General features: G+C 41.9%; 1 protein-coding gene across 2 annotated transcripts; it reads right to left on the reverse strand.

Moving 5' to 3' along the window:
- Positions 1 to 5,439: 5,439 nt before the first annotated feature.
- Positions 5,440 to 22,939, reverse strand: LOC102374350. 2 transcript variants are annotated; one of them, XM_025216251.1, is made up of 7 exons: positions 22,923 to 22,939; positions 15,713 to 15,971; positions 11,207 to 11,266; positions 10,059 to 10,193; positions 7,104 to 7,250; positions 6,076 to 6,136; positions 5,440 to 5,888 (listed from the first exon to the last, which is right to left on the reverse strand). In XM_025216251.1, exons 2-7 carry the CDS (start codon positions 15,911 to 15,913, stop codon positions 5,785 to 5,787), a joined length of 708 nt encoding a protein of 235 aa, XP_025072036.1. In that variant the 5' UTR covers positions 15,914 to 15,971; positions 22,923 to 22,939; the 3' UTR covers positions 5,440 to 5,784. The 2 variants fall into 2 exon arrangements, with proteins under 2 accessions (XP_025072036.1, XP_025072035.1); XM_025216250.1 differs by lacking the exon at positions 22,923 to 22,939 and having other exon boundaries at positions 15,713 to 16,429.
- Between the last annotated feature and the right edge of the window lie 1,374 nt (positions 22,940 to 24,313).

The raw sequence follows: 24,313 nt of genomic DNA on the forward strand, positions 1-24,313 counted from the left end.
ATTGAACACCTTCAAGATGAAACTGGATGCTTATCTTGCTGGGATCCTATGACCCCAGCTGACTTCCTGCCCTTTGGGCAGGGGGCTGGACTCGATGATCTTCCGAGGTCCCTTCCAGCCCTAATGTCTATGAAATCTATGAAATCTATCAATTGGTTATGCTACTCCTAGATCTTAACCTGTGGTATCTATCTTGTAGGTAAAATATGCAGGCCATTTTACATAGATTCACTGTACCTCTTTGTGAAAAAGCTTTTTATGAGATTAAAATGCCAGAGCAACACCTTTTGGAAACTGATGTACTCTAGCTTCATATATTGTAAGAGTGATGTTGTAACTGTGTTGGTCCAGGCATATTGGACCAACTATGTAGTTAGGATAAAGTTTGACAAGCTTTCAAATGCAATTATCCTTCCTTGGGTGTCTTGTCACAGGAAGCCAGGCACAGCATAGTGAAAAATAGCAGAAGGGACATGAGGGCATGCAGAAGGGACAGAGAATTCCCCTGCTTTTCACTATGATGTTCCTGGTTTCCTGTGAGGCCTGAGGAAGAATGTCTTGCATCCAAAAGACATTCTAACTTATCTAACGTCATCTCAACTACGTAATCGGTCCAATAAAAGGTATCACCCTAAGAAATCCTTATCTCTGTTCATAGAAGAGATGCATGATGAATGAGAGTGCAAGCTTCATGCACTGAAGTGCCTCAGTCATTACCCTGGGGACCTGCTTTAGGAATAAAGATGGTCAGTCCCAGGGCCTAGGCATGCTCTTGGCAGCCTGACAGTTGTGGTCTCTGCTTTGTTTTCACTATACCCTGGACTGACCACCAAAAGCATTTGATGCAAGCCAGCTGGAAGCAACTTTAATTGCCTGCTTTCCTGGACTTGCTTTGTGCCAACATCAAAAATGTCTATATTCCTTATTACTTTTTTTGAAACATGTTTAATTCTGCTTAAACAGTAGGTTGAAATGGTCCAGATCAAGTGAGAAATGTTTATCTGCATGTCCATAGCTTAGATCCTACCTATCATAAAGCAAAACTGAATATAAACCAACTCAGCACTGAATCAGCTGTTTCTTTTAGCTGCTTTTGCTTTTGGATTTTACAGACTGTATTAGAAAGGCCACAACACGACAAACTAGATTTCCTTATTGTTAACTTATAAATTAGGTTTAGACTTATAGGAAAGTAAGGCTGCAAGGGACCTCCTGATGTCATGCAGCCCCCTGCTCAAGGCAGGATCATCCCTGACTAAAGCAGCCCAGTCCAGTGTCGTTCCAAGCTACTCTTGAAAACTGTGCAGTGCATTTATTGGAAAGCCCCTCATTTGAACATTTTCAGGGCTGGAGATACTATACTGTCTCTAGGTAGCTTGTTCCAATGCTTGACTACCTTCATAGTCAGAAAGCTCTTCCTAACCTCCATCATAAATTCCCTCTGCTCCATCCTGAGGCCATTACTCCGAGTCCTGTTCCCTACTCCCACAGGGACAAAGCTATCTTCATCTCTTTGTAATCACTCTTCAGGTATTTGAAGACTGTAGTCTTCTCTTCTCCAGGCTAAATAACTGTAGTTCTTTCAATTTTTCATCATAAGTCATGCTTTCCAGGCACCTAATCATTTTTGTTGCCTGAACTGGACTCTTTCCAAACTGGGCCCCATTCTGAAAGAAAGATATGGACAAACTGGACACAGTACTCCAAGTGAGGTTGCACCAGTGCCTAACAGAATGGAAGAATCGCTTCCCTTGATTTGCAAGTGACAGTCCTGCTAATACACCCCAGCATGCTGTTGACTTTTATTTTGTAACAAGAGCACACTGTTGGCTCATATCCAGCTTACGGCCTACTGTAACCTCCAGGTCCTTCTATTCAGGCCTGCAACCTAGCCAATTATTTCCCAGTCTATATTTGTGCATGCATACACTTAGTCCTTTGAGAAGGATCTGTGCTACAGTCAGGTAGATTTGACATTTATTGAAAGCCACCTGCACTCCTGTCTCAGTATACCATGCATCTCACCATAGCAGTGGGAGCAGATGCCCAAGTGCCACTGGTTCTATGGCCAAGCTCAGTGTGCTGTTCCATGAACTGACCAGGCCAGCAACTAAGTAACCATCAAAATCAGTGAGATAATTCCCAGAGAGTTTTGGCAATCAGGACTTGTAGTAGAGATTAAATCTTTTATTAGATCACCACGATTTTCGCAAAAAAAAAAAAAAAATAATAATAATAATTGCAAGCTTTTGGGCATAAACACACTTCATCAGGCACTGGAGAAAAGATTGTACAAGTTCTCCTGGGTAGAAATGAAAGTTTGTATTTCATAGGATTTCACGGAGGAGTCAATAGATGGAAAACTCCTCTGGGCAGTCGGTTCATAGCTGGTGTGAAGCCTCTCACCTCCTGTGCGGATCTGTGACAATGCAAATTACCTTGAAACAAAGGCAGGAGCAGGATCTCAGGTTTCAGGTGGTCACAGTTTATACCAGCTATGAACCAACTGCCCAGAGGAGTTATCCATCTATTCGCTCCTGGTGGTCTAATAAAAGATATCATCTCTACGAGTCTTGCTTGCCTTTTCCTCTAGACCAATACAGCTACAACCTGGATACCCCACTGGCTCCATGAGTCTCCAGCTGAACTGGTCCAGTACCCCAACAGGGAGCATCAGAGGACAGGGGACCCCTGTGCTTTCAGAAGGCAGTGGGACAACCATGATAGAGGTTTTGCAATAACAGTCCCAGTAACTGGAGTGCCTGTAGCCAGGCAGGTGCAAAACATTAGGCCCACCAAGCACCTCCCACCCCACCTCAAGTGTCGGACCCAGTTACTTTCTGGAATGCCCCACCATGGTTATCATGGAGTCCATGAAGTTCCTGCTCCATCCCTGAAGAGCCAGTCTGAGCATGGATGCTGAAGTCATCTGAGATCAGTAGTGTAACTAAGGCAGGGTAGCAGCCCTGGGTGCTGACTTGAGGAGGAAGGGGACTAAAAAAATAACAGCTGCTGCCACAGCCACATCAACAACTGGAAATTGCCCAGGTGCCCAGATGCCTTATTACATCTCTGCCTAAGACCATATGTCTGGGTGGTCTCAACACCAGTTCTGAGACCACCCTGGCTAGCTCAATCAGGGAATCTGGGTGTGCAGTCAGAATCTGTCAGGGGTAGGGTGTACAGAATATCCCCTCTATCCTCAGCCTTGAACATGAGGTAGACACACTCTGGATTGGACAAGTTTGGCAACAGATACCTTTTAGAGCCTAGGTTTTCTTGCAGACCATCACCACTTTGCCCCTCTGAATTCTGACCCACATTGATGCTGCACCAAGTACACAGCTGGGACCTTCTGAGCGAACGCTGATCCAGATGTCTCGTCCAACCAGGTCAGTGATACAAAGTGAGGTTGGCGACAGCATCCTAAATATGAGTGACAGTGACTGCCATTTTATTAAGCACTGACCTAACATTAAGCAGCAACAGTGAAAGATCAGGGTCCTTACTGACCATGACCCCTACAGAGCTACAGGTGGAGAAAGCTAAGAATAGGCACCAGCTGCTGCCTCCCTGCCCCCTCCCTCCATGTCTGTGACCCAGCCCACTCCCTTCCACCTATGGTAAGTATTTCCATAGGACAGGGGTACATCTTAAAGTCCTACAGGACTTACCTCCACTTGTGCCTGTTTATTGAATGCTCAGTACTGAAAAACAGTGGTTTCAATCCACTACACAGTACTTAGGATGACAGTGGTTTCAATCCACTACACAGTACTTAGCTGCAGAACTACCTTTCTGTTCTCACACTGGAAGTGGGAGGGGAGGGGAAAGGGAAGAAAGTCAGATTATTAATGATTTGGCTTTCTTGCTACATGAAGGATTGACTTGTTAGTAAGAGAAAAAATAGTGCATGCCTGAGGCAGCTGAGCAGAACTCAATAGCTCCCAAACCTCTTAGTGTGACCACTGACAACCCAATTTTATAGACTTTCATTTAGTCTCTTTCACCTCACAGCAGTGCCCTTTTCTAGACAAATCGCAAGCCATTGGCAAGCCAACAGAAATACTTATTGGCATCCTGCATTTGAGCCTTGGAGCTTCTGGCTTCTGCCTCTCAATCCATTTTTCCCCCTGTACAAGTTAGTTAGGAAATCTGAAGCATGCAATGCTATTATAACACACGTTTAAACCAAATATTACCAACAAGATCATAGTCTGTCTCACAGATCTATGTCATGTTATTGCAATGAAAATTGAAGCTAAAGAATTATTTATCAGCAGAGTGTTGAATTATATTTTAGGGGAGCTATAGAATTTTAATGAATAGCTAAAACAGTCCAGAAAGGGTTTTGGCACCTTGTTGCTGCAGCAGGGGTCTCAGCCCTGAGCGAGGTGCCTAGGCTTTCTGTGTCTAGCTACCTGATCAGGTCCTACAATTAAGATGGATGAAGGAATGCCTACACCGCAGCACTGGACAGAGTTTACGTGTTCTGCACTGGCAAGAGTGGGAGCTGCCTGGAAGCTGAAGTAGACAGGGAGCTCTCCTGCTGATTTCTAGAGATGTTATGCATCTCTGGGCATAGGAAACAACTAAGCATAGCTTTGTAGCCTGAATTTTCTTAACTTTGGGGCTCAAGTCCATGTCCTTTAACAAAACAGATGTTGTGGGCGCGACTACACAAGAGACTACTGCATAGTGGTTACTACTCATTTATTTAGTAGTTATATAATCAAGTACAAAATAAATGCACAGTAACCAGGAGTTACTGCACAGGAGCACCAGCAAATGCCTTTTTAGTGATGCTACTGTGGAGTAACATATTAGCACTGTTGATGCTGTGATGCACTACTATGCAGAATTATTTGGTTACTGCGCAGTTATTGTCTCATGCAGATGTGTCCAGTCATTATCAAATTTCCATCCAGACAAGGAAATAAGACAATGGCTCCAAGTAGGGAGAAAAAAAAGCAATAACTAATCCTAGCCAACTGTGAGAGCAGGTAAAAAGATATGCCTTAAAGGGCTGGAGGTTAAACAAGACTCTTTGTAAAGTGCTCCATTTACAAACACACTGTAAGAGCCACTATTGTGAATAAAGCTCCCACCGCATTAAGGAACTGATCAGCACAAAGCAGAAAATTTAAAATTATTATATATCCATTGATAAAATATAAATAAAGTTTTTACAAAAGACTGAATCCACCTCTTGAAATGGCATTCAAGGTGTCTAACAGCAGATATTTTAGCCTGCTTGGAGACTGATGGAATACGTTTCCTACCTTACAGAAGCAATTCATGAAAAGAAAATGTTAAGGTTACCTAAATGCAAGTGTTTCTCTTGCTGTGGAATGGTTTCATAGAGAGAAAAGATTAAAAAGTGAGTAAAAATGGAGATGCTCCCAAAATATCTTTAAAAAATTCAACATGGTTTAATATTTGAATGTTCAAAGCTAGCACCAGTAAACTGAAACTGCAACACAAATTCTACTGTAAGCCAGAGTAAAAGCAAACAAAAGCAGGGGGAGAGGTGCTCCTTCTTCCTGGAAGAGAGGAGGTATAGTAATAGACCAAGATTTGAGTCAGTCCACAAATCTGCAGATCTTCTTTAACTGTATGTTCCTTGACTGTAGCATTGATCTTTCCTAAGCTTTGGGCATTCAGTAGTTCCTTGGTTAAAAAGAAGAATGTGCATAAGATTATTTAAGTCCTTAGAAAACATAGCAAAGAACAAAAAAAGTTCTCCAGTTTTAGTGTGCTAGCATTAAAATACTCAGTAATTTTTCAAGCAAGTCTGATATATGGGGGAGGTTTGGATGTTTCTTCTTCTGTATCCAAATCTTGGTCTGGAAACTGAATTGGTGAATTCAAAATTCTGTCCTCATGACCTGTGTGAGAACAAAAAGAGGTTGTTAGACATACTGTGGCTTCTTGGGGCAAATGCTGGGTTCCTTTCTATTAACAACTGATTTAAGCACTGGGAATCTGGCCTGTAACACACTTACAGCAGTAGGTATCTAACTATGACCAAAGTGCATCATTCCAAGTGTATAAAAGGAAGGGGGAGCTACTTACTTTGTAGAGTGCAAACCAGTTCCACAGTCTGTGGCTGGTCCTCTGCTGGTTGCAACCATTCCTACAAATGAGACGCATTAACTTTCCATTGAATTCCTTTTATTTGTGCTCCAGCAGTTTTTCTTGAAAATTAATTTTGAATTACATATAAGCTTAGAATGAAGAGTACAACTTCTGTTACCAAAATAAAACTCCCAAAGGGAAGTTTAATTTGATACGTGGAAAAATTTCTCAGCAGTCTACACCAAATAATGATATTAGCATCTTCAGTATACATGTCAAGAATGACTTGACTATACCACTGCTTGACATAATAGTATTTATATAATGTCCTCAAGCTACAGCAGGGGAAATTTAGGCTGGGGATTAGGAAAAACTTTCTAAGGGAGTAGTCAGGCAGTGGAACAGGCTATCTAGAGAAGCTGTAGATTCTCCATGCTTGGAAACTTTCAAAAGCAGTTTAGACAGACACTTGGTCTGGATTGTTTAGTCAGGGATGATACTGCCATGAGCAGGGGCCTGGACTAGATGACCTTTGTTAAGCCCCTTCCAGCTCTGTTTTCCTATGATCCTACAGAAGTGGAATCAGAGCATTTAGAGGTCTTGTAATATGCTCATATTCTAAAGTAAATCTGCTCTGACAGTCACTGTGCTAGTAAAATCAATTTCAAAATTTTCATGTTGTAAAAGGGAGACAATTTTCATGAGAAAACAAGTTTTCCCTCACTGTGCTGCATCTCGAATCAATCTACTTTAATGAGGTCCTAAAGTAAAAAATAGGCAGCAGTTTGGAATGGGGGATAGATAGAAGGGGAGGAAGGAGAACTACCTCTTTTGCAAAAGGTAAAGAATTGTGACCCTGGACAGTTAGAATTAGCCCTGGTAGGATGGGGTGGGGCAATGAAAAAACCCAAAAAACAGGTCATCAGAGCTCAGGTACTGCTGTCTGAAACATGACAACATGCCTTGTACCACTTTGGGAAGAGGATTTACAAAGTAGTCCAAGAAATCTGTCAGCACTCACGTACCATTCCAGTCCTACTGTCATAGCATGAACAATGTGGAAGACTTCGGCAGCCCATGTAAGCAATAGTTAGCACAACCACCACACTGCCAATAGATGCAATTAACATCACTATGTTGGCACCTTTGACAACTTTATCGAGAACAAACTTCTGCAACAGAAACAAAGGAGGCAGCAGATGAATAAACAATGAAGGCAATTTCTCAAAACTTGGCTTTGAGAGCAAGACAGAACTTTTCCATCATAAGTATATTTATTTTACATTGTAAAATAGCAGTAATAGTATTACATCACCAAATGCTACAACAGTGCTAGCTAAAGAAACTTCTCATTTTACTACTGTTATAGTCCCCAATTTTACCTGCCACATTTGCTCTTATTTTCTTTTTGCTATCCTTTCAAAAAGCAAACACATTTTCCTGTTATTTTTGTTCTTTATTGTGCAGTTTGAGATTAAGACTGTTTAAGCACCTTGTCTCAAGACACTAACAACATCCACCAACACTAGCTTTGGAAATAATTTTACTTTGGCTCTTACAAGTAGATGCTGAATGACCATTCATTTTAATACCATCGTTGCATAGTATAACATATTGTATCCGAGCAGCTTGACATTAAAAAGTTGGCTTTAGCCAGACATGCATATGACTGCATTTTTTCATAACACATTCATCCCAGCAGCAAGCTGTTACTGGAACCAGGTGAATTTTATTCTGACCTTCAGAAAGAAGTAATAGTCAGCCAATGTTGTATGAAATGGACACATATTTACACCACATTTTCCTGAAATGGGTATCTAAAATTCAGCATCTACATTACAGCTGTCTTGATAAGTCAGGGATTCTGAAAATGTACAACTTTTTGTACAAATGTACAAAAAGATGTATATCTTTTTCACTTATGTGTGCCTCTTCCACCATGATGTCAAAATATTTAATAAAAAGTAAATATTAAATTTACAAATCGGCAAACTGAGAAGCAAAGCAGTAAAGGGATTTGTCTTACACACATGGCAAAATTTAGTGGAATTCAGACTTAGTCTTCTGTTTGACCCCTAAATGCCACCATATTTAGCAAAGTGCTGCGTTTTGTTCACATGAGAGTTCAGTTTTGAAATATTTGTAAAAACTTAAAACTAAGAGTCCTACTTTTCTCTTCATAAAGGGCATACTGATCTTGGGACACGATATTGTTTCACAGCACAAACAGAACCAAGTTGAATCTAGAGCCCCTACTATTATTATCTTTCCAGGGCAGCATCTATTTCATTAAGCCACCCACCATTTAGCTTGCTTTTTTCTTTGTGGCTGCCTAGTAGACCAACTTCAAGAGGGCAAGCAAATGAATAAACAGTAGTGGGCTAGCTTCTGCCCCTTTCAGCCCTAGAATCAAGGCCCATTCCTTTCCAGAGCAAAAGCCATCTCACTCAATCAGTCCTCTGGCTTGTTCTTCTCCTGGCTGTAGTGGCAGAAGTTATAATTTGGAGAGAAGCTCCCTAATAGGAGATTGAGGAAACTGGAAATTGGGAGATGGTCCCCAAGACGGGGAGTAACTAGTTAGTCAGAGACGCACAACAGATCTGCAGAGGTTGCCTACTCCTTCACAATTAAAGTTTATTGTTTAATTCCTCCAATTCATGCATGATGTTGTTTGCTGAACCTGATGATCACTAGCTATCGAATGAGCCATACTCAAGAGAAGGCTAAAGAGTGCTCTGGGTAATGCTGAACTGGTATCTTGGTGGTTAGAACACTTTTGTTGGAAGCAGGACCCAGAGGGTCAAACCCCTTCTGGGTAAAGGGTGCCTAGAACCTAGGCCTCCTGCTCCCCTACCCCCAGACAAGTGCCACAAATACTAGGGAATCAGGATGAAAAGTGTGAGATGCCTCCTCCTTGCCCCTCTCTCCTTGCCAAATAGTCATATTTTTTCCGTGACCCAGGAGGGTCTAGTACTTACCCAGGCATCTCTGCAGCTAGAAAAAAACCTAACGAGCATGCTCAGAAAGCAAACACAGGCCAAATAAAGTTACATGGAGCCAAACTGTAATTGCTAACAACAGCAGTTATGCAGCTAGGTCAGTGTCACTTAGGTGTGCAAAGGAATTAGCCCCAAGCATACATCCTAATCTCTTGACTGCTTTTACAAGACACTTTTGGTCTACAAGGCAACACCTCAGGCCCTCACCACTGGACGTTTACATCATGGGACAGAACCCACACTCCTATAATATTTTGATTGGCAGCATCCTGGCTATTTTAAACTGATGTCACCCAAGATGCCTATTCAGTATTGTAGGAACTGCTAGGCCAGATCAAGCCAGCAGTACATCTAGTCCTCTCATCAACTTTGACAGTGACCAGTGCCACAATTTTTAGAGCAGCAGATTGATTATTAAGGCTGAATTCAAAAAGCAATCCGATTTTAGAATTCTTAGGAGCGGAGGTCTGGATTGCATTCATACAAAGGAGGGAGGGAGACTAGGAAAAGGCACAGTAATGTACCAGGCTGAACCAAAAATTTGGACCCAAGAATCTTGTAATGAAGAATCTATATGGTAAAGCACAACATCTTGGTAGGTGCCTCAAGAGTAGCATCACAAGGATGACTTAATTATTCAAAGGTATGACTGTAGTTCATAGATACGCCCAAGTCAACCTTTAGCTAGCTTGAGGACTAGCATAGTTGCAACAGTAATAACCAAATGTGGGATAGCTGCCCGAGTACTTACCAAGGATCCTAGTTATGTTTCAAAGCCTGCACTGAACCCCATGCTGCTGTAACTACACTGTATTCAGTATCCAAGATGGCCAGTTTAAGGTTAGCTCAGACATCTGAAGTTTTATCCACTTTCTAGAATATCTGAAGGTCTAAGACAACACAGTGTCCCAGAAGCTGATGTGCAGTGCAGGGAGTTTGCCTTTTGATGGTTTGGTTGCAACATACAAAACTGACACTTACCGTATGAACAACATGAATTGGTACATGATTCAAGTCTTCCTCTTCTTCACCAAAGTTTAATGTTAGGGAAGCATAAATTATTACAACGAGGGTGGTGAAACAAGAAAATATAGAGGCAATTAGCATTGCATTCACCTGAGAAAGGGAAAGGGGAAAAAAACAAAACTGGTGAGTGTGGAGAGAGGAATTAAAGGACCTCTTTGCCCTATAATGTGGGTCAATATGTTCTGACTTTGTTGCAAAAGGCACGTGATGATACCCTTGTAAAATAAGCATGGAGGATGCACAATAGAGCAATATGGGAACCTAGTGCCTTTGCATTGTGAAATCACTGCAGCAAGGGCTTCCAACAATCCACATTTACCAGCTGTAATTTTTTAAAGAGGGACTCACAATTGGGAACCACCTGAGTCACCTCCTTTTCTAGAAATCTCTTCTGGGCTCTCTAGATCTAGCCTTCCAATTTTGAGTGTTTGGGCAATACTAAACAGGAGAGAGAGGCAAAAAAGGCTGACAATGGAAATGTATCTGGAATCAATGCAGCAGAGTCTCAAGCTTTATAATTATAGGGTGGTAATGAAGAGCAATAGGAAAAAGCAGCAGCAGAAGGCCATAGTCTAGTTCAGCTAAAGTCTATTAAACAACCACTTACATAACATACACTGTCTAATCCCAATTCCCCAAATCTTGGGTTCATCAGTTAGAACAATTAGATGAAGTAAAAGCCAAAGTTCTTCTGGCGATTCACTTTATTAATAAACAGAATCTTTTGGAGTATACTTGGCCAGAAAGAACTGGCTAAGCAGCCATCTGGTTATACATGCTATCACAGTTACTGTTTTACCATAACCACTACAACTTTGTTCAGCAAACTAGAGAACAATGGGAACATCTTTACCTTAAAAAGCAAACACTTGAATTTAAAATCCAATCAACTGTGGAATAACTGATCCACAAGAAATGATCAGTTAACACTGCCAGATTCTCAGTTTGTTGAAGAATTTAGCACTATTACACAAAAAACTCAGGGAGCAAGGCTCTTGCTGCAGGATTGAGAACTAGCATACGAAAAAGTCAGAACACTGCCAACTTAGTGCAGTTTACAAAAAAGTATTTAGGCACCCCTTTAAAGAAATGTAAAAGCTTACAAGAATTGGATTCTTTCTCTGGGAAGAAAATAAAGCTAGAATTCCAGGAACACTCATGACCTGCAGATCAGAAGGAAAAAGAAATTGCAATTAAAAAAGCAGCATGTGAAAGAGACTATGCTACTATGTTGCCAATGACAATTTTCTTAAAGCAGAAATATTCCATAAGGGAGTCACTGAAGCCTGATTATAAGCAGAGGCAAGGTTATTTAAGTTCATGCATGGTTCCTGCACAGGACTTGGGCATGCTTCTCCATTGAATGAATGAGGATAGGACTCTGGAGAAGGCTTGCATTTTAGGTCACAATAATTGATGGGCTTCAAACATGGTTTTCTGTGCAGCTGCTGGAGTTCCAAGCAGGGCATTATGCCATTTCTTTAGAAAGTGAAGAGTATTCTGCTATTGAACATAAGTGCCAAGATAGCAGCTATTCCAGGCTTGCTTTATAATTTGAGGAGAAATGTCACATTTCAGTGGTGTTACACTTGCTTAACACTTGCTTTCCATTAGCCAAAATGGAACTGGCAATTAATATTGCAAGGAATTGAAGGTCATCTGCTTTTCATTGTTGAGAACTCTTTAGTTGGTGCACATTTATACACTGTGCAGTAGTTTAATTTACTTCAACCTTTGTACATCAGTAAACAGCAATGTGAAAAGACTACACAATTCTACATCACCATTATTTTGAGGCTCTCCTTTTAATATGGTAAGTCCTCAACCAACCCAGCTGAAGTATCTCATACATGTTCCTGTCAGAGAGCTCACAGGTGACAGCAGATGGAGGGAAGGGCATACTAGGAATTGGGGAAAATGTGTGAAGGGGTTGTTTGAATGCATTTTGCCAAGACCATGCATGTGGGCAGATCCAGGAGGAGGGGTGCAGTGGTGCAGTTGCATCCCACTTTGATTCCTGTTCCACCCAAAGTTTAAAACTAATTGTAAGAAGGCAGCATTTCTATCCAGGCAGCAGTGACAGAGCCAATTGACTTTATAATCATGATAATCGACCTGTTTCTTTTTATATTCTTCCTTCCGCAGGTACTAGTGACCCTCCTTTGTAATGGTCTTGATGTTCTACTAATCAAGCTAGCCTCTCCTCTGCAATTCTGCTGTCTCTGAGCTGGCTCCTGGTAATGTAACTCCTTTTTCATGGCCCTGCAGACTGTTTTTAATTCTAGCAAAAAATATCAACTCAGAAATGAAACTACAGTTTCTGTGAAGCATTGGATACACTGTCAAGATGCTCAGGAAGGCTAGATTTTGTGTTATGAATCTGAAAGAGAGAGATGCCCGTTTAATTTGAATGACTGCAGAACTCCTGAAACATCTTTGGATTTTTTTGGCCTTTTTGTGTGTTTTTATACATAATATACGATATAACAAATTAATGCACATTCCAATACATTTGTGTGCGTTTTTGGTCCAATTCAAAACCGAATAATACAGCCCTAGGACCCTAGCTTAGTAGTAAAACTTCTAGTTTATTTTTAATTGGAGATACGCGTGTTGTATTATATGTGATGATGCACCACAACATCTGCACCCCTCTTTCAAAATCCTGCATTTGCCCATGGCTATGCATCTTAGTCTTCACTCGAAGTGTGGTTTGTTAAGCTGAATTCAGCAAGACTACCCATTCCAAGATGTTCTGCTTCTGGCTATTTTCATTATTTAATCTAGATTTTGCCAACCTAAAGCAAGTATTTACATTAGACCATAATGCCTACTGTGTCCCTCAGTGCACCTGCAATGCCAGCTCCTAAAGCTATGGCGTGAATGGAGTGGGCTTTAACAGACTTACATTCTGGTCATCAGGTGATTTAATGTCAATTATAGACAAGGTGACAAAATTATTATCCAATAAAGCTGTGATTTCTGAATCTATAGTCATTTATATCCAGCCAGTGCAAGAACTAGCCCCTAGGCCTTCCCCTTTCTAGTTACATATATGACCCTGAGTCACAATAACTTGCACTGAAGAACAGGATCAATAACTGTGCCTTTAACCATGCACACAGACTGCGACTACAGGCACAGGCACTCACCCCTGCATGAATCTCCTGCCTTGGATGACATGTGGGAACCAGGCTGTTCTTGTAATCCCACTGGAAGGCTGCAGCCCATATAGATACCATTAGGTGCAGCCTCCAACTTGAAGGAGCAAAGAGCCAACCTGCCTCCCACCCTGTTTCTAGGTTGTACTGCTTTACCTGGTGTCCAGGAGATCAGGCAAGCAGTGATGCATGGTGTTGCAGGAGTGTTTGGGACAAGGAAAAATGCAGGGTTTTTGCCAGTCAGGTCTACCGTAAATGTGACAAATCCTAGACTTCAGGGCTGAAGCCAGTCTCTAATTCGGGCAGGCAAAGCGCGGTACCCAAACCAGATTGGGCCTGCAGTGGACTCTATTTCCCAGCAGCCCCTGCCCACATTGCTGTGGCTGGTTTCCATCGAGACCCCAGTAGCAGCAGTCCCGTGACAATGCAGGGCCAGGGTTTTCATGGAGACCAACCCCAGCAGCACTGGCAAGGTGCACAGCTGGGTGGGGAGCTGCTCTGGGGTCAAGGCTGGGATCTTGCAGCAGTGACAGCATGGTCCAGAGTCAGGGAAAAGCTGCAACCTGCTGCCCACACACCCTGGATCTGAGAGGGGGAAAAAGGGGTGCCTGGGTCATGTGGGCAGTAGATCACAGCTCTGCCCCAGCTCCGGACCATGCTGTCACCGCTGCAAGATCCCAGCTACCTGCCCAGCAGTACTCCCTGCCAGTGCTGCTGGGGCCAGTCTCCATAGAAACCTTGGCCCCGTGCTAGGGTTTCCATGGAAACTGGCCATGACGATACAAGCAGAGCTGCTGGGAAATGGAGTCGGCAAGATCCACTGGCCAGATCCACCATTTTGCCCACTCCTGCTCTATCTATTAGAGATCAGGATGAGCCCTCATTAAGAGAGAAACACAGGCTATTTCACTGCCTTCCTCAGAAGCATCCAGTAGTGGCTGCTGTTGGCAGCAGGCACTAGATTGGATGGACATAAGCACTGATGCAGTGGATCACACCCTATGTTAGTAATTCCAAGACTGGTTTTGAAGCTTTACAATACCCAACAATATATGTACCAAGGTTTCAGTGAGCTGCTAACAGTTGCTCAGCAGGTAGGTCCTTGTTCATTTTATGAAGAGAAGGAAACTGAGCAGAGCAAGGACAATTCCAATGTAAAAGGCACTTCGAGTCAACTGCTGGACAGTTTGGGCACAGTTTATGAACAGGGTGGGCAGGTGATATGAGAACATTTAAGGAACTCAAACAAACTTTCTACTTTTTATTATTATGTAGGCATTGGTGGAACAAAACTATTCCCACACAAAGCTTGCCTTATTATTTGTATTAGTACTGCAATCACGTGCCAGTCTTTATAAGGTAAAAGTTTTATACAATTTAAGTTTTATGAAACTCTTACCTTGTCAAGTTTTACAAAGCTTCAGTAATAAATGTGGTGGAAGTTCAACTCCTCGAATTAAGGTTATATTTACACTCACAGGCTGGTAAACAGTGAAATAAAGACCTCAAATGCCCCAAGACAAAAGGCCTCAGATGCCATAGCACCTGTAATGTACAGAATGTACATTTTGGGGGTTCAAGATAAGGGTAACAGTTAAAATTTTGGATTACCCATCTTTCATTCCCTGCTAACCTGTTGAAAATTGTGTGCCCATCCCAGAAGTCTAGCTGATTTGAGTTTTAGCCACGCTGAAGACAACAGGAGCTTTGCCATTCAGCAAGGCCAGGATTTCACCATTACAGTATAATCTTTACACATTGCTGCTTGTGTGAAACTTTAAAATAGTCAGAAGAGATTTTATGTTGGAGACTCTGTTTTTCTGAACCAGTAGCCCATTTAACAGGCCAAAGAACAATCACTCTACAGCAATGACCCTGAATCATTTTATGCCACAAAATGACACATTAACCTTTCATCCTAGGTATATTGGAAGCCTTATGTGTTCAAGCTGCTCTGACCACCTACAAAACCTTGATGTGTTTAAATGTTCATTCCTAATCTGGAATTAAAGCAGTGCTGCCCCTATTAATAATGAGGGAAACAAGAAGTGGTGGTGTACTAATTTTAAATTGAAACTTAAACTATGCAACAATGTGGGCATTACATTTTACCTACCCTCCCTCTCAATCTTAGTATTTCTAGCTTTACAGATCTTTCTTTTGGTTGTAACCTGAAATTGAGAGCGAGGATAATGGGACATGTAATTTCTATACATCAACCAGTGCCTGGTGAAAAAGGCTAAATCTTGTTCTGCTTCCCCCGTCTGATATCCTTTCCCTCTCCCTGTCCTATCTCAGTATCCATCTGCTGTCCTGCTTGCAAAGCACATAGATTCCAAGACGTATGGTGGAGGAAAAGCCAAGAGGTTTTTCCTGCCAAGGGAACCAACATCTGAACTATAGTTCTCCACATGATAGAAGCAAACAGAAAAGGTTTTCCAACTTTACCACTCCAGCCCATATGGGTGCTCTGGTTGTACTCAGTGACGATTCTGTTCTGAAAGTGCCGTCTATGAATCCATTGACAACACACACTGTACTGCAGGCTATTTGGAAGAGACCCAGAATGACCATGCTCTTTTGGTTAAAGATGAAATATCTGTAGCGGTCCATTAGGTAATCCACATGTGAACCTACACACACACACATACAGAGTTCAGGAAGAAGCCCAAGGATCCTTCAGAAATAGTCAGCCTAACAGATTCTCCTAAACAAAAGAAAGAAGGTGCAAGAGGATTAGCACTTCACCAGGCATCATCGGACAAATTGTTGACATACCTTACCATTAATAGTATAGAAGATATGCTGTAGTACTGCAGCTTTGCTGAGTATATGAAATTATCTTTTGCGGATAGCAGAAATGAAGATGGGGGAAGAAAGTGGGGGGAAAAAAAGCACTTATTTTTGAGAACTGCTTTATACATTAATACAATCTGATCTTAAATGTAAATGTTGTGGTACTTCCTGATATTGAGTTACCTAGGGAGGCAGTTGTCACTTTAAAAATCTGTTGCCAATCTTTTCCTGTTTAGAATGATCAGTAGACAGGAGTACACATACCATATAGTTTGTTCAGAGGCCAGACTGCATTCCCTTTCAGTGATTACTAGAAGGAGCAATAGTTACATTGCACTACTTAAAACTAACTGCTAGCAAAACCATATTTATCCAAATACAAGATACGTTTCCCTTCCCCAGCTGGCAAGGGGAAAAAAAAGCCCCTTGCCTTACATTCACATACAAGGAAATCTATCTAAATACATTGTCTGTTAAACTGCTGCTGAAAACATCATGTGCTCAGCAGTGGAAACCAACTATGAATTTGATTGAATACAGTTAACACTAAGCATAACTATAATACATATGGCCCATATGGTGCAAACATCCTGACAGAGACGAGTGTGTATCTTGTTCTTCTTGCACCCCTTTTCACCATTAACACACTAACCTCTCACAAACCACCCCCAACCCAGAAGGAAGCAACAATTTTCACTCCATCCCTTTGTCCTTTTCGAGGAAACACTGTCATTCTTCTTTCCTCCATCTCTTCTCTGCCTTCTCCCATCTCATCTACATCTTGATCCGCATAGCATTTCAATTCATATATTGCCAACTCCAAACATTCTCTTCTGGTGAAAACCAGTCCCTTGACCAACAGTAGTTTTCTCACCTTCCATATTGTTACTGTCACACAAAATACCATGGTTATCAGTCTCTGTCTGTCTAGTCCTTTGGACATTAACCCATACAATACCATTTAATATATTAAGTCACAGTCCACATTGATCAGCCTCAAAAAATGACTCACCCCTTCCCATACCTCTTGCACAAAAGGGCAGTCCCAAAATATATGTAATCCAGATTCTTCAGCCCTACATACCTCTTGGGCATGCTGCCAAACTTACCAAATCCCATTTATGCTGAATGCCCCTCACAGGAAGAATATCCCACATCATCATCCATATGATATCCTTATGTTCTCCTTTCAGTCTATTATCTGTCACTTCTTTCCACACATTTGCCGTCTGTCTTTCCATGAGATCCCCAACTATTTTTTATGTTTCTTTCTTATAATATTAAATTACCTTCTTATGGTCTTTCAAGCATTCTAATCCCACTCCCTCAAGTTTATTTACCCTTATGAAACTCTCCATCTTTGTATAGTGGGTGGGTGGCTGTCATACTCACGGCTTTTTCCAATCTCCTCATACATGTCCCATCTTCTTAATGTTCTTCCTGCCAGGTAACGGCAGAAACATGCAGTCTTCGGCACCCCTCCATTGTTTCTTTATAGAACATACTTATAAAGTAACTATACACGAAGCTTTCCAAATCTGGCATTCCCCAGCCTGTTAATTCCCTGGCTTTGTATAGCTTCATTTATAGCTCCATTCTGGCAACTTTTCTCTTTTACTTCCCCTACCCCACCAAAATGCATATCTGCCTTTGTACCCTCCTTATCCATTGCCATGATGGTGGATACACCACTTCCATGTAAAGGATGATTGGCAAGGGTACCACAGCCACTTTACCCTTGAAAGATAATGTTCTATCACTCCACAATCCCAAGACCTGTCTCACTCTTCTATCTTCTCCCACACCTTTGTTCCTTTCCCTTTAGTGTTCATTAGGATTCCCAAAATCTTGATTATACTCTCTACCACCCAAAGCCTGAAACTTTGTAAATTCTCCCAATTCCCCACACCCATCAATGTACTTTTTCTTATTTAAATCTGGCCCCTGACACTTCACCATAGTTCTCAGTATGCTTCAATACCCTCTTGATCAATACATTGTCCTAAGCCACTATGTTCGCATCATCCATGTATAATGTCCATCTAACTTCTCTTCCTGGTATCTTCGTTTATCAGCTTACCATCATGGATTCTCTGCACCATTGTCTTCACCCACTGCACACACAAAAAATAAAGGGGGGCAGCAGGTATCTCTGTCTTACCTCTGTCTCTGTGGGGAAGGCTTTGTTCAAGTAACCATTCACCAGTACTCAACTTCCTGCTTTACTGTATAGCACTTTGACCCATCCGATCACCTTCTCTGGAAACCTCATCCTTTGCAATACTTCAAACATGAAATCATGTTCAACCCTATCACAAGTGTCACAACCCAAGGGTGTGATTTTTGTTTTGTGAGTGCTTCGGCACTGCTAAATTGTTCCCGCTAAATTGCAGCTTTTTTGCACGGTGGAGTTTTCTGCTGCAGAGGAAAACCCCGGTGCAAAAGAATTCCCACCACCAGTAGCTTTCTTTGCAGGGTGCATTTCTTTGTTGCAGCACAGAAATGCACGTTGCAAGGAGTTCCCGCCATTCGTATTCAAATTTGTGCCCCACCATTGGCTAGTTCTAAATTATTCCCACGTGGCAAGATCTCTAAGCGCTGCGGAGCCTATCGAACCCAGTGCATTTCAAGCAGGCAACAGGGGTCTGATCAGCCTCTAGCCTCTCCCCGTCGCCGTTCGCAATTCTCGACGTATCCCTCTCCCTGCATGCAAAAGGATCCACGGAGCCTCGACAACTCCGTGGGAGTGATCCGAATATTGTCTGAGTCCTCAAATGAGGATTTAAGCGGAGCTGTGCCTGGGAAACTGTCCAGCCTACACCGCAACCATCTTCGGTGTACGTAAACAATCTTGAATCAACCATTAAGCGCCCGTGCCTAATTCTAGCATGTCACCTGTTTTCTCCGACCCAGCGTGCCCGGGCTGCTGGCCACAGCCCGCGCGGCGCGAAAAAGGGCCCAGATCGCTCCCAGCCCGCACAACAAGCTTTTTCCAAGTCTAGATTTATTATTACTATATTTATTTTCTTCTCTTGCACATCCAATATGACATCTCTCATTAACAATAGGGTCTAGGATAAACTCTTCTCAGAACAAATGTGCTGTGTCTTCACATCTGCTATGCAGTCATGCATTCTTTTGGCCAATACTTTTGCCATCAATTTGCAGTGTACATTTAAAATGGTTATTGGTCTCCAGTTGCCTAAAACATCTTCCTTTCCCTTCCCGAATACCAAAGTCACCACACCTTCTGCAAAATCCTCCCCTACCTCCCTACCCTCCATTGTTTCCCTGTATGCCTCTATTATATCTTCCAGCCAGTGTGCATATATTATAAATCTTTAACACTTTCTTTTCAAATTTTACCATCATCTATTGCAGTCCTCCTTCCACAATTACTTGCATTTGCCGCATTTCCACTTCCTCACCCTTGAGCATAACTGACTCCAGCTACTTTGTTTACACCTGACCCTGCCCACGATGATGGTTCACATCTCCACCCCTTTACAAAATGCTTGTAATCCCTCTCCCATGGAATTCCACACTCTTGTGGACATAGGTCTCCTTTAATCCCACTTAATATTGGCATAATATTATTCCACCTTTTCCTTGATAACACACTTCTGACATTTACAGATGCAATACACAAAGTCATGCTTGTCCATTTACATTTCATGTGTCTACCACTTTACGAGTCCTCTACACTGCTGCTTGATGCTGTTGGCTCTAATCCTCCCGCTCTTTGCATCCCCATAGTCTTTACCAGTTGTTTTATTGCTTTAACATTTAAGAAAGACTCCCCTTTCCCCTACCTTTCTGCTCCCTGCTCGCCTTCATTAGTCCAAGATCACATTAACTCTGATGAGCTTTTTATCAACCTGTCTCCTTCCCCCACCCCGCTCTTTGTCCACCTTCTTCTTTCTAAGCTTCATATAGCATGCAATTCCTTTCTTTTCCCAATGTGGCTGTCTACTTTTTCCTGCTCTATCCTCACTCCTTCCTGTATTGTTCTCTCCTTTGTCTCAAAGTCACTTGTTCCACTTATCTTTCCTTCTTTTCCCTCCTCTGTCACCAGCTGCATGACTTTGTGAAATTTCACTCTTCCTCACTGGCTCTGCCTTCTTGTGGGGTCTCCTCCACTGTCATGCGTTCTGACCCAACGTCTTCTTCCCCATTTTCCCTTGCCTGTCTCTGCTGCTCCTCTGTAGATCTGCTCACACTTGCTATGGAGTTTAGGCTGTCCAAAATACATTATAAGCCCTCAGTGTAGCCCAACTTGGATTACTGACACTGGTGGTAAGTGCATTATCCTGCTAGGACTCCTATCATCTGCCCTCGTTACCACTTGAGCTTTCCATGATCCTGTCTATATACCATATTTATTGCGTACTTCTCAACATACATAACTATTTGTACATAATTCTCCAACCATTTTTCTCTCTCCATCTCAGGTATATTCAAATAATCATCGTCTTTTCTCCTGCAATAAAACCTATCCCTTTAAGTTCTTCTCTCTTACCTATTACTGCATACATCTTCCAAAAATCCTCATAAGCTTCTCACTCCAGTATAAAATTTTCCAAGACTTCCAGTCAAGAAAGGTGGCCAAGCTATTCAGATATTTCACTTTAACATTCAAAACTTTAAACAATATTTTTTCTATAAATTTGTATCTATTCTTCATCCGATTTCTTCCCTTGTTACTATTGCCCTTGTTCTCAGACATATATTACCAGCCACTCCATCTCTTGCTTCCTCCCATTTTTCTCTTTGCAGGTCTAGCTTATTCTTCCCACTAGTCTTCCTCTTCCCATCAATTCATTATTTCATTCCCCATTTCTCTCTCCTGACCTTCTCTTCCCTTGTCCTGTTCTTCCTGCTGATTGAATTTTTCCCTCATTGTTTCCTTCAGTAAAGCCTCCAAAAACACTGATCCCACCACACCTTTCTTCCCTACTTTCCTTATCTTTGCTTCCACTCTCCAATTTGCTTCTCACCTCTCGGTCTGCTTTCCCTTTTATAACTGCTACACTTCTCTCCAAAACTGCCACCAATACTGTTCTGGGCTCCAAGAACTCCTCTTCCTCTTCCATCCCAGTGCTCCATCACTATCCCCCTAGCACTCCTGGCACTGATCAAGGCAGTAAAACTAGTCTGCTGCCCTGCCATTACACTAGATTTTAGCCAAGGAACAGCCAAGAACTATGCTGCTCATGGGAATCTACCAAAAGGACACTTTTGTGCAGTCCCTTAATAAGACATGTGGTAGGGCTTATTAAGTGCGGTCTCCCTCACAGCCAACTCTTTTTCATGTCATGGTGAGCCACAACATTGCATACATTTCAAATTCCTCTGCTCTTCCACAGCTGAGCCATGCCTTTGTTTCCCATTTGCAATTATTCCTGTTTCTTTACCAGCCTTAAATGCCTGTCAACCATTGGGCAACAGGGACGCAAACAGTTAATCCAGAATCCCTCTGGTGCCCCTTCTCTTAGCCTGATGTAAGTGATTAGTTTGGCCCCACCCTCCATGAAATGAAGCTGGACCAAGTTGTCCTGGATCGAGTTGTCCCATGCATATAAATTTTTGGAACATCCCAGGACTCATGATGGGAAAATCCAGTTCCAGTCACGAGTGGGGGAGGGGGTGGGGGTGATGCTTATGGATCCTTTTATGTGGGGGAATGGGGGGAAGTATCCGGAATACACACATGGACTGAGCAGTGCTGAGCTGTGATGTCATTATGGCTTGAAATACCCCCATGAGGTAATGGGGTATTTCATCATTTCAACTCTGGTAGGGCCCAGAGGTAGAGGTGGTTAGCTGCATTAGTTTGAAGTTAGGCAGAAGGCAGGTCAGGGTGGCATCTTACGGACCAGTGATTCTCAACAAGGTGTTACATCACCCTGAGGTGCCCCGAGATCCTTTCAAGGGTGCCACACAATGATAGCACTGTTAGGTTTACAAACATGGTTCAAAAAGAATCCAGAATCTTCAAATAGAAGTCCATAGTTGTAATCTTACTGAATGGTCTTTCAACAATAAATTGCTCTGCTATTTTTCTGTAGTTAAAAAGAGACTGAAAATGAAGATCTGGCATTTTCTCAGAGATGCCTTGATATTAGGTCTTTCCTAATATCCTCAGCCTTGGTGAGAACCACTGAGCTTTCATAGGCTATAGCCTATTTCAGAAAGGCATGAGTCAGAAGTAGGCTTGAAAGTTCATGCCTTCTAAACTAGTTAGTCTATAAAGGTGGTTATAGACCCAGCTAACTACCTCTATCTTCAATCACCTTGCCCTGCTCTCAGCCTCATATTTAAAGAAGGTTTAGCATTTCTTAGAATTGCACAACCAAGCTTACCAGTGTACTGTAGGATGCTCTGCACCATCTCTTAGACACCACCACTATACTCAGAAAACTAAACAAAAAATGCACAGCGAGGCCAGAGTTCAAGGTTTGCATTTTCATAGAGTGCCTCAGGAATCTCCTTCTCACTCCTTCACAATTATGCAGACTAGTCTCCATCATCTAGTAGTAATCTCTACTATTCCTTAGGCCAAGTCCACACCACAAAGTTTTGCCAGCTAAGGTACGCCTGTTAAAAAAAAAGGTCACTCTTCTAACCAACACAGCTGTGCTGCCAAACCCATCCTTATGGTACGTAAACACAATTTATACTGCAAACATTCCTTGTGCTGATATTGCCCCTGTTGTTTGGGGGAGACTGCTTTAACTACCTGGGTTGACCAAAGCTGCATATCCACTAAGGGGTTTTACCAATAGAGCCATCATGCTCAAACCATTTTAATGTAGACCAACCTTCATGGAAATTAATATTAGGAAAAGCAAAGTATTTTTACCTGTATTAGCCTGCAATTCTGTAGCTTGGTACAGCTCTTCTTGTTTCTGACTATCAGGCAGCTTTCCACTGAAAACTGCAAAATGCTCCTGGGGAGTATAGAAAACAGGGCTGGAAAGGACCTTGAGATGTCACCAGCTCAATTCTCCTGTTCAAGCCAGGATATAACCCATGTAGCTCTTCAAAAACAGCCTCTCAAAGTAATGTATTCCAGTGTGCAACTGTCCTTACTTTTAAAAGGTCTTTCATAATATCTAACCTAAACCTCTTACATGTCCTAGCCCAGTCAACATGGAGGACTATTTATTAAACTTCCTATATGCAGCAAACTTATACATATGTGAACACTTGTCAAATTGCCTCCCAATCTTTCTAAACTAAAAATATCTACTTCTTTCAGTATTTCCTTTATTTTCCAGACCCTTTTTTTGTTTGTTTATTTTCTTCTTGTCCAGATTCTCCACAGTTGCTTCACATATTTCTTAAAGTTCTGTGCCCCAAAACTGAACACTCTAGTTGAAGCTTTATCAATGCAGTGTCAATTAGAAGGATTATTTCTAATCTCTGAATCTGTAATACTCTTGTTAATATATCCCAGTGTGATTTTTATTTTGTTTGCAGCAGGATGACACTGTTGATTCATGTTCTGTTTGCAGTCTACAGTAACTTGTAGATCCGTTTATGTGGAGCTGCTGACGAACCAGTCATTCTCCATCTTGTATTTATGCAGCGAGTATTCCTACCCAAACGTAGTACTTTGTACACACCCTTATTGAATTTCATCCTATTTATTTCAGGCTGTTTCTACAATTTGGCATTTTGAATTTTAATCCTGTCCTCTAAAACAAAAATACTTCCTCCCGACATTTGCAAATTTAGTAAGTGTAGGTTATTCTCTCCTCCACGCTGCTACTGAGACTGTTGAATAATAATCCTAGTTTAGAAACTCTGAGTTAAAGACACGTACTTCCAAACCAGGAAGTAAACCTGGATTTAATACAATCCTTCATTCACACACACACACAAACTGCTGTAATGAAACCTACCGTAAGGACACTCACCAACAGCAATCCCCTCTCTGCAGCAGTCACTTTAAAGCTGTCAATAAGATGTCCACAGTTTGACCTAGAGAATCCAACACAAAGAGGCAACTCACTGCTTGGCTGCCAAGAATCAGAGCACTGTGCCAGCCTTCAGAGGTGAAAATGAAACCAGGTGCTGTGTACTTTGTATTTTTCAGTCACCTCAGCAACACAAAGAGTTAAATTTTAGATACTAATGAGTTGTTAAGATAAGTGAGGACTTATTTTTCATAAACCAAGTATTTTCCCTTAAGAAAAAGGAATTAGTGATTGATGCACTTTATCTCCCAGGCCCAGACACACAGAACTA

This window comes from Alligator sinensis, unplaced genomic scaffold (assembly GCF_000455745.1).
Source record: "Alligator sinensis unplaced genomic scaffold, ASM45574v1 scaffold160_2, whole genome shotgun sequence".
NCBI classification, from domain to species: Eukaryota; Metazoa; Chordata; order Crocodylia; family Alligatoridae; genus Alligator; species Alligator sinensis.

Bases quoted from the DNA above. Each gene is read 5' to 3' on its own strand.
- LOC102374350 (XM_025216251.1), bottom strand. From the start codon at position 15,913: ATGTGTGTGTGTGTAGGTTCACATGTGGATTACCTAATGGACCGCTAC. The intron at 6,137-7,103 runs GTACGTGAGTGC...TCTCATTTGTAG, and splicing joins ATGACAGTAGGACTGGAATG to GAATGGTTGCAACCAGCAGA. The intron at 5,889-6,075 runs GTAAGTAGCTCC...GTTCTCACACAG, and splicing joins ACTGGTTTGCACTCTACAAA to GTCATGAGGACAGAATTTTG.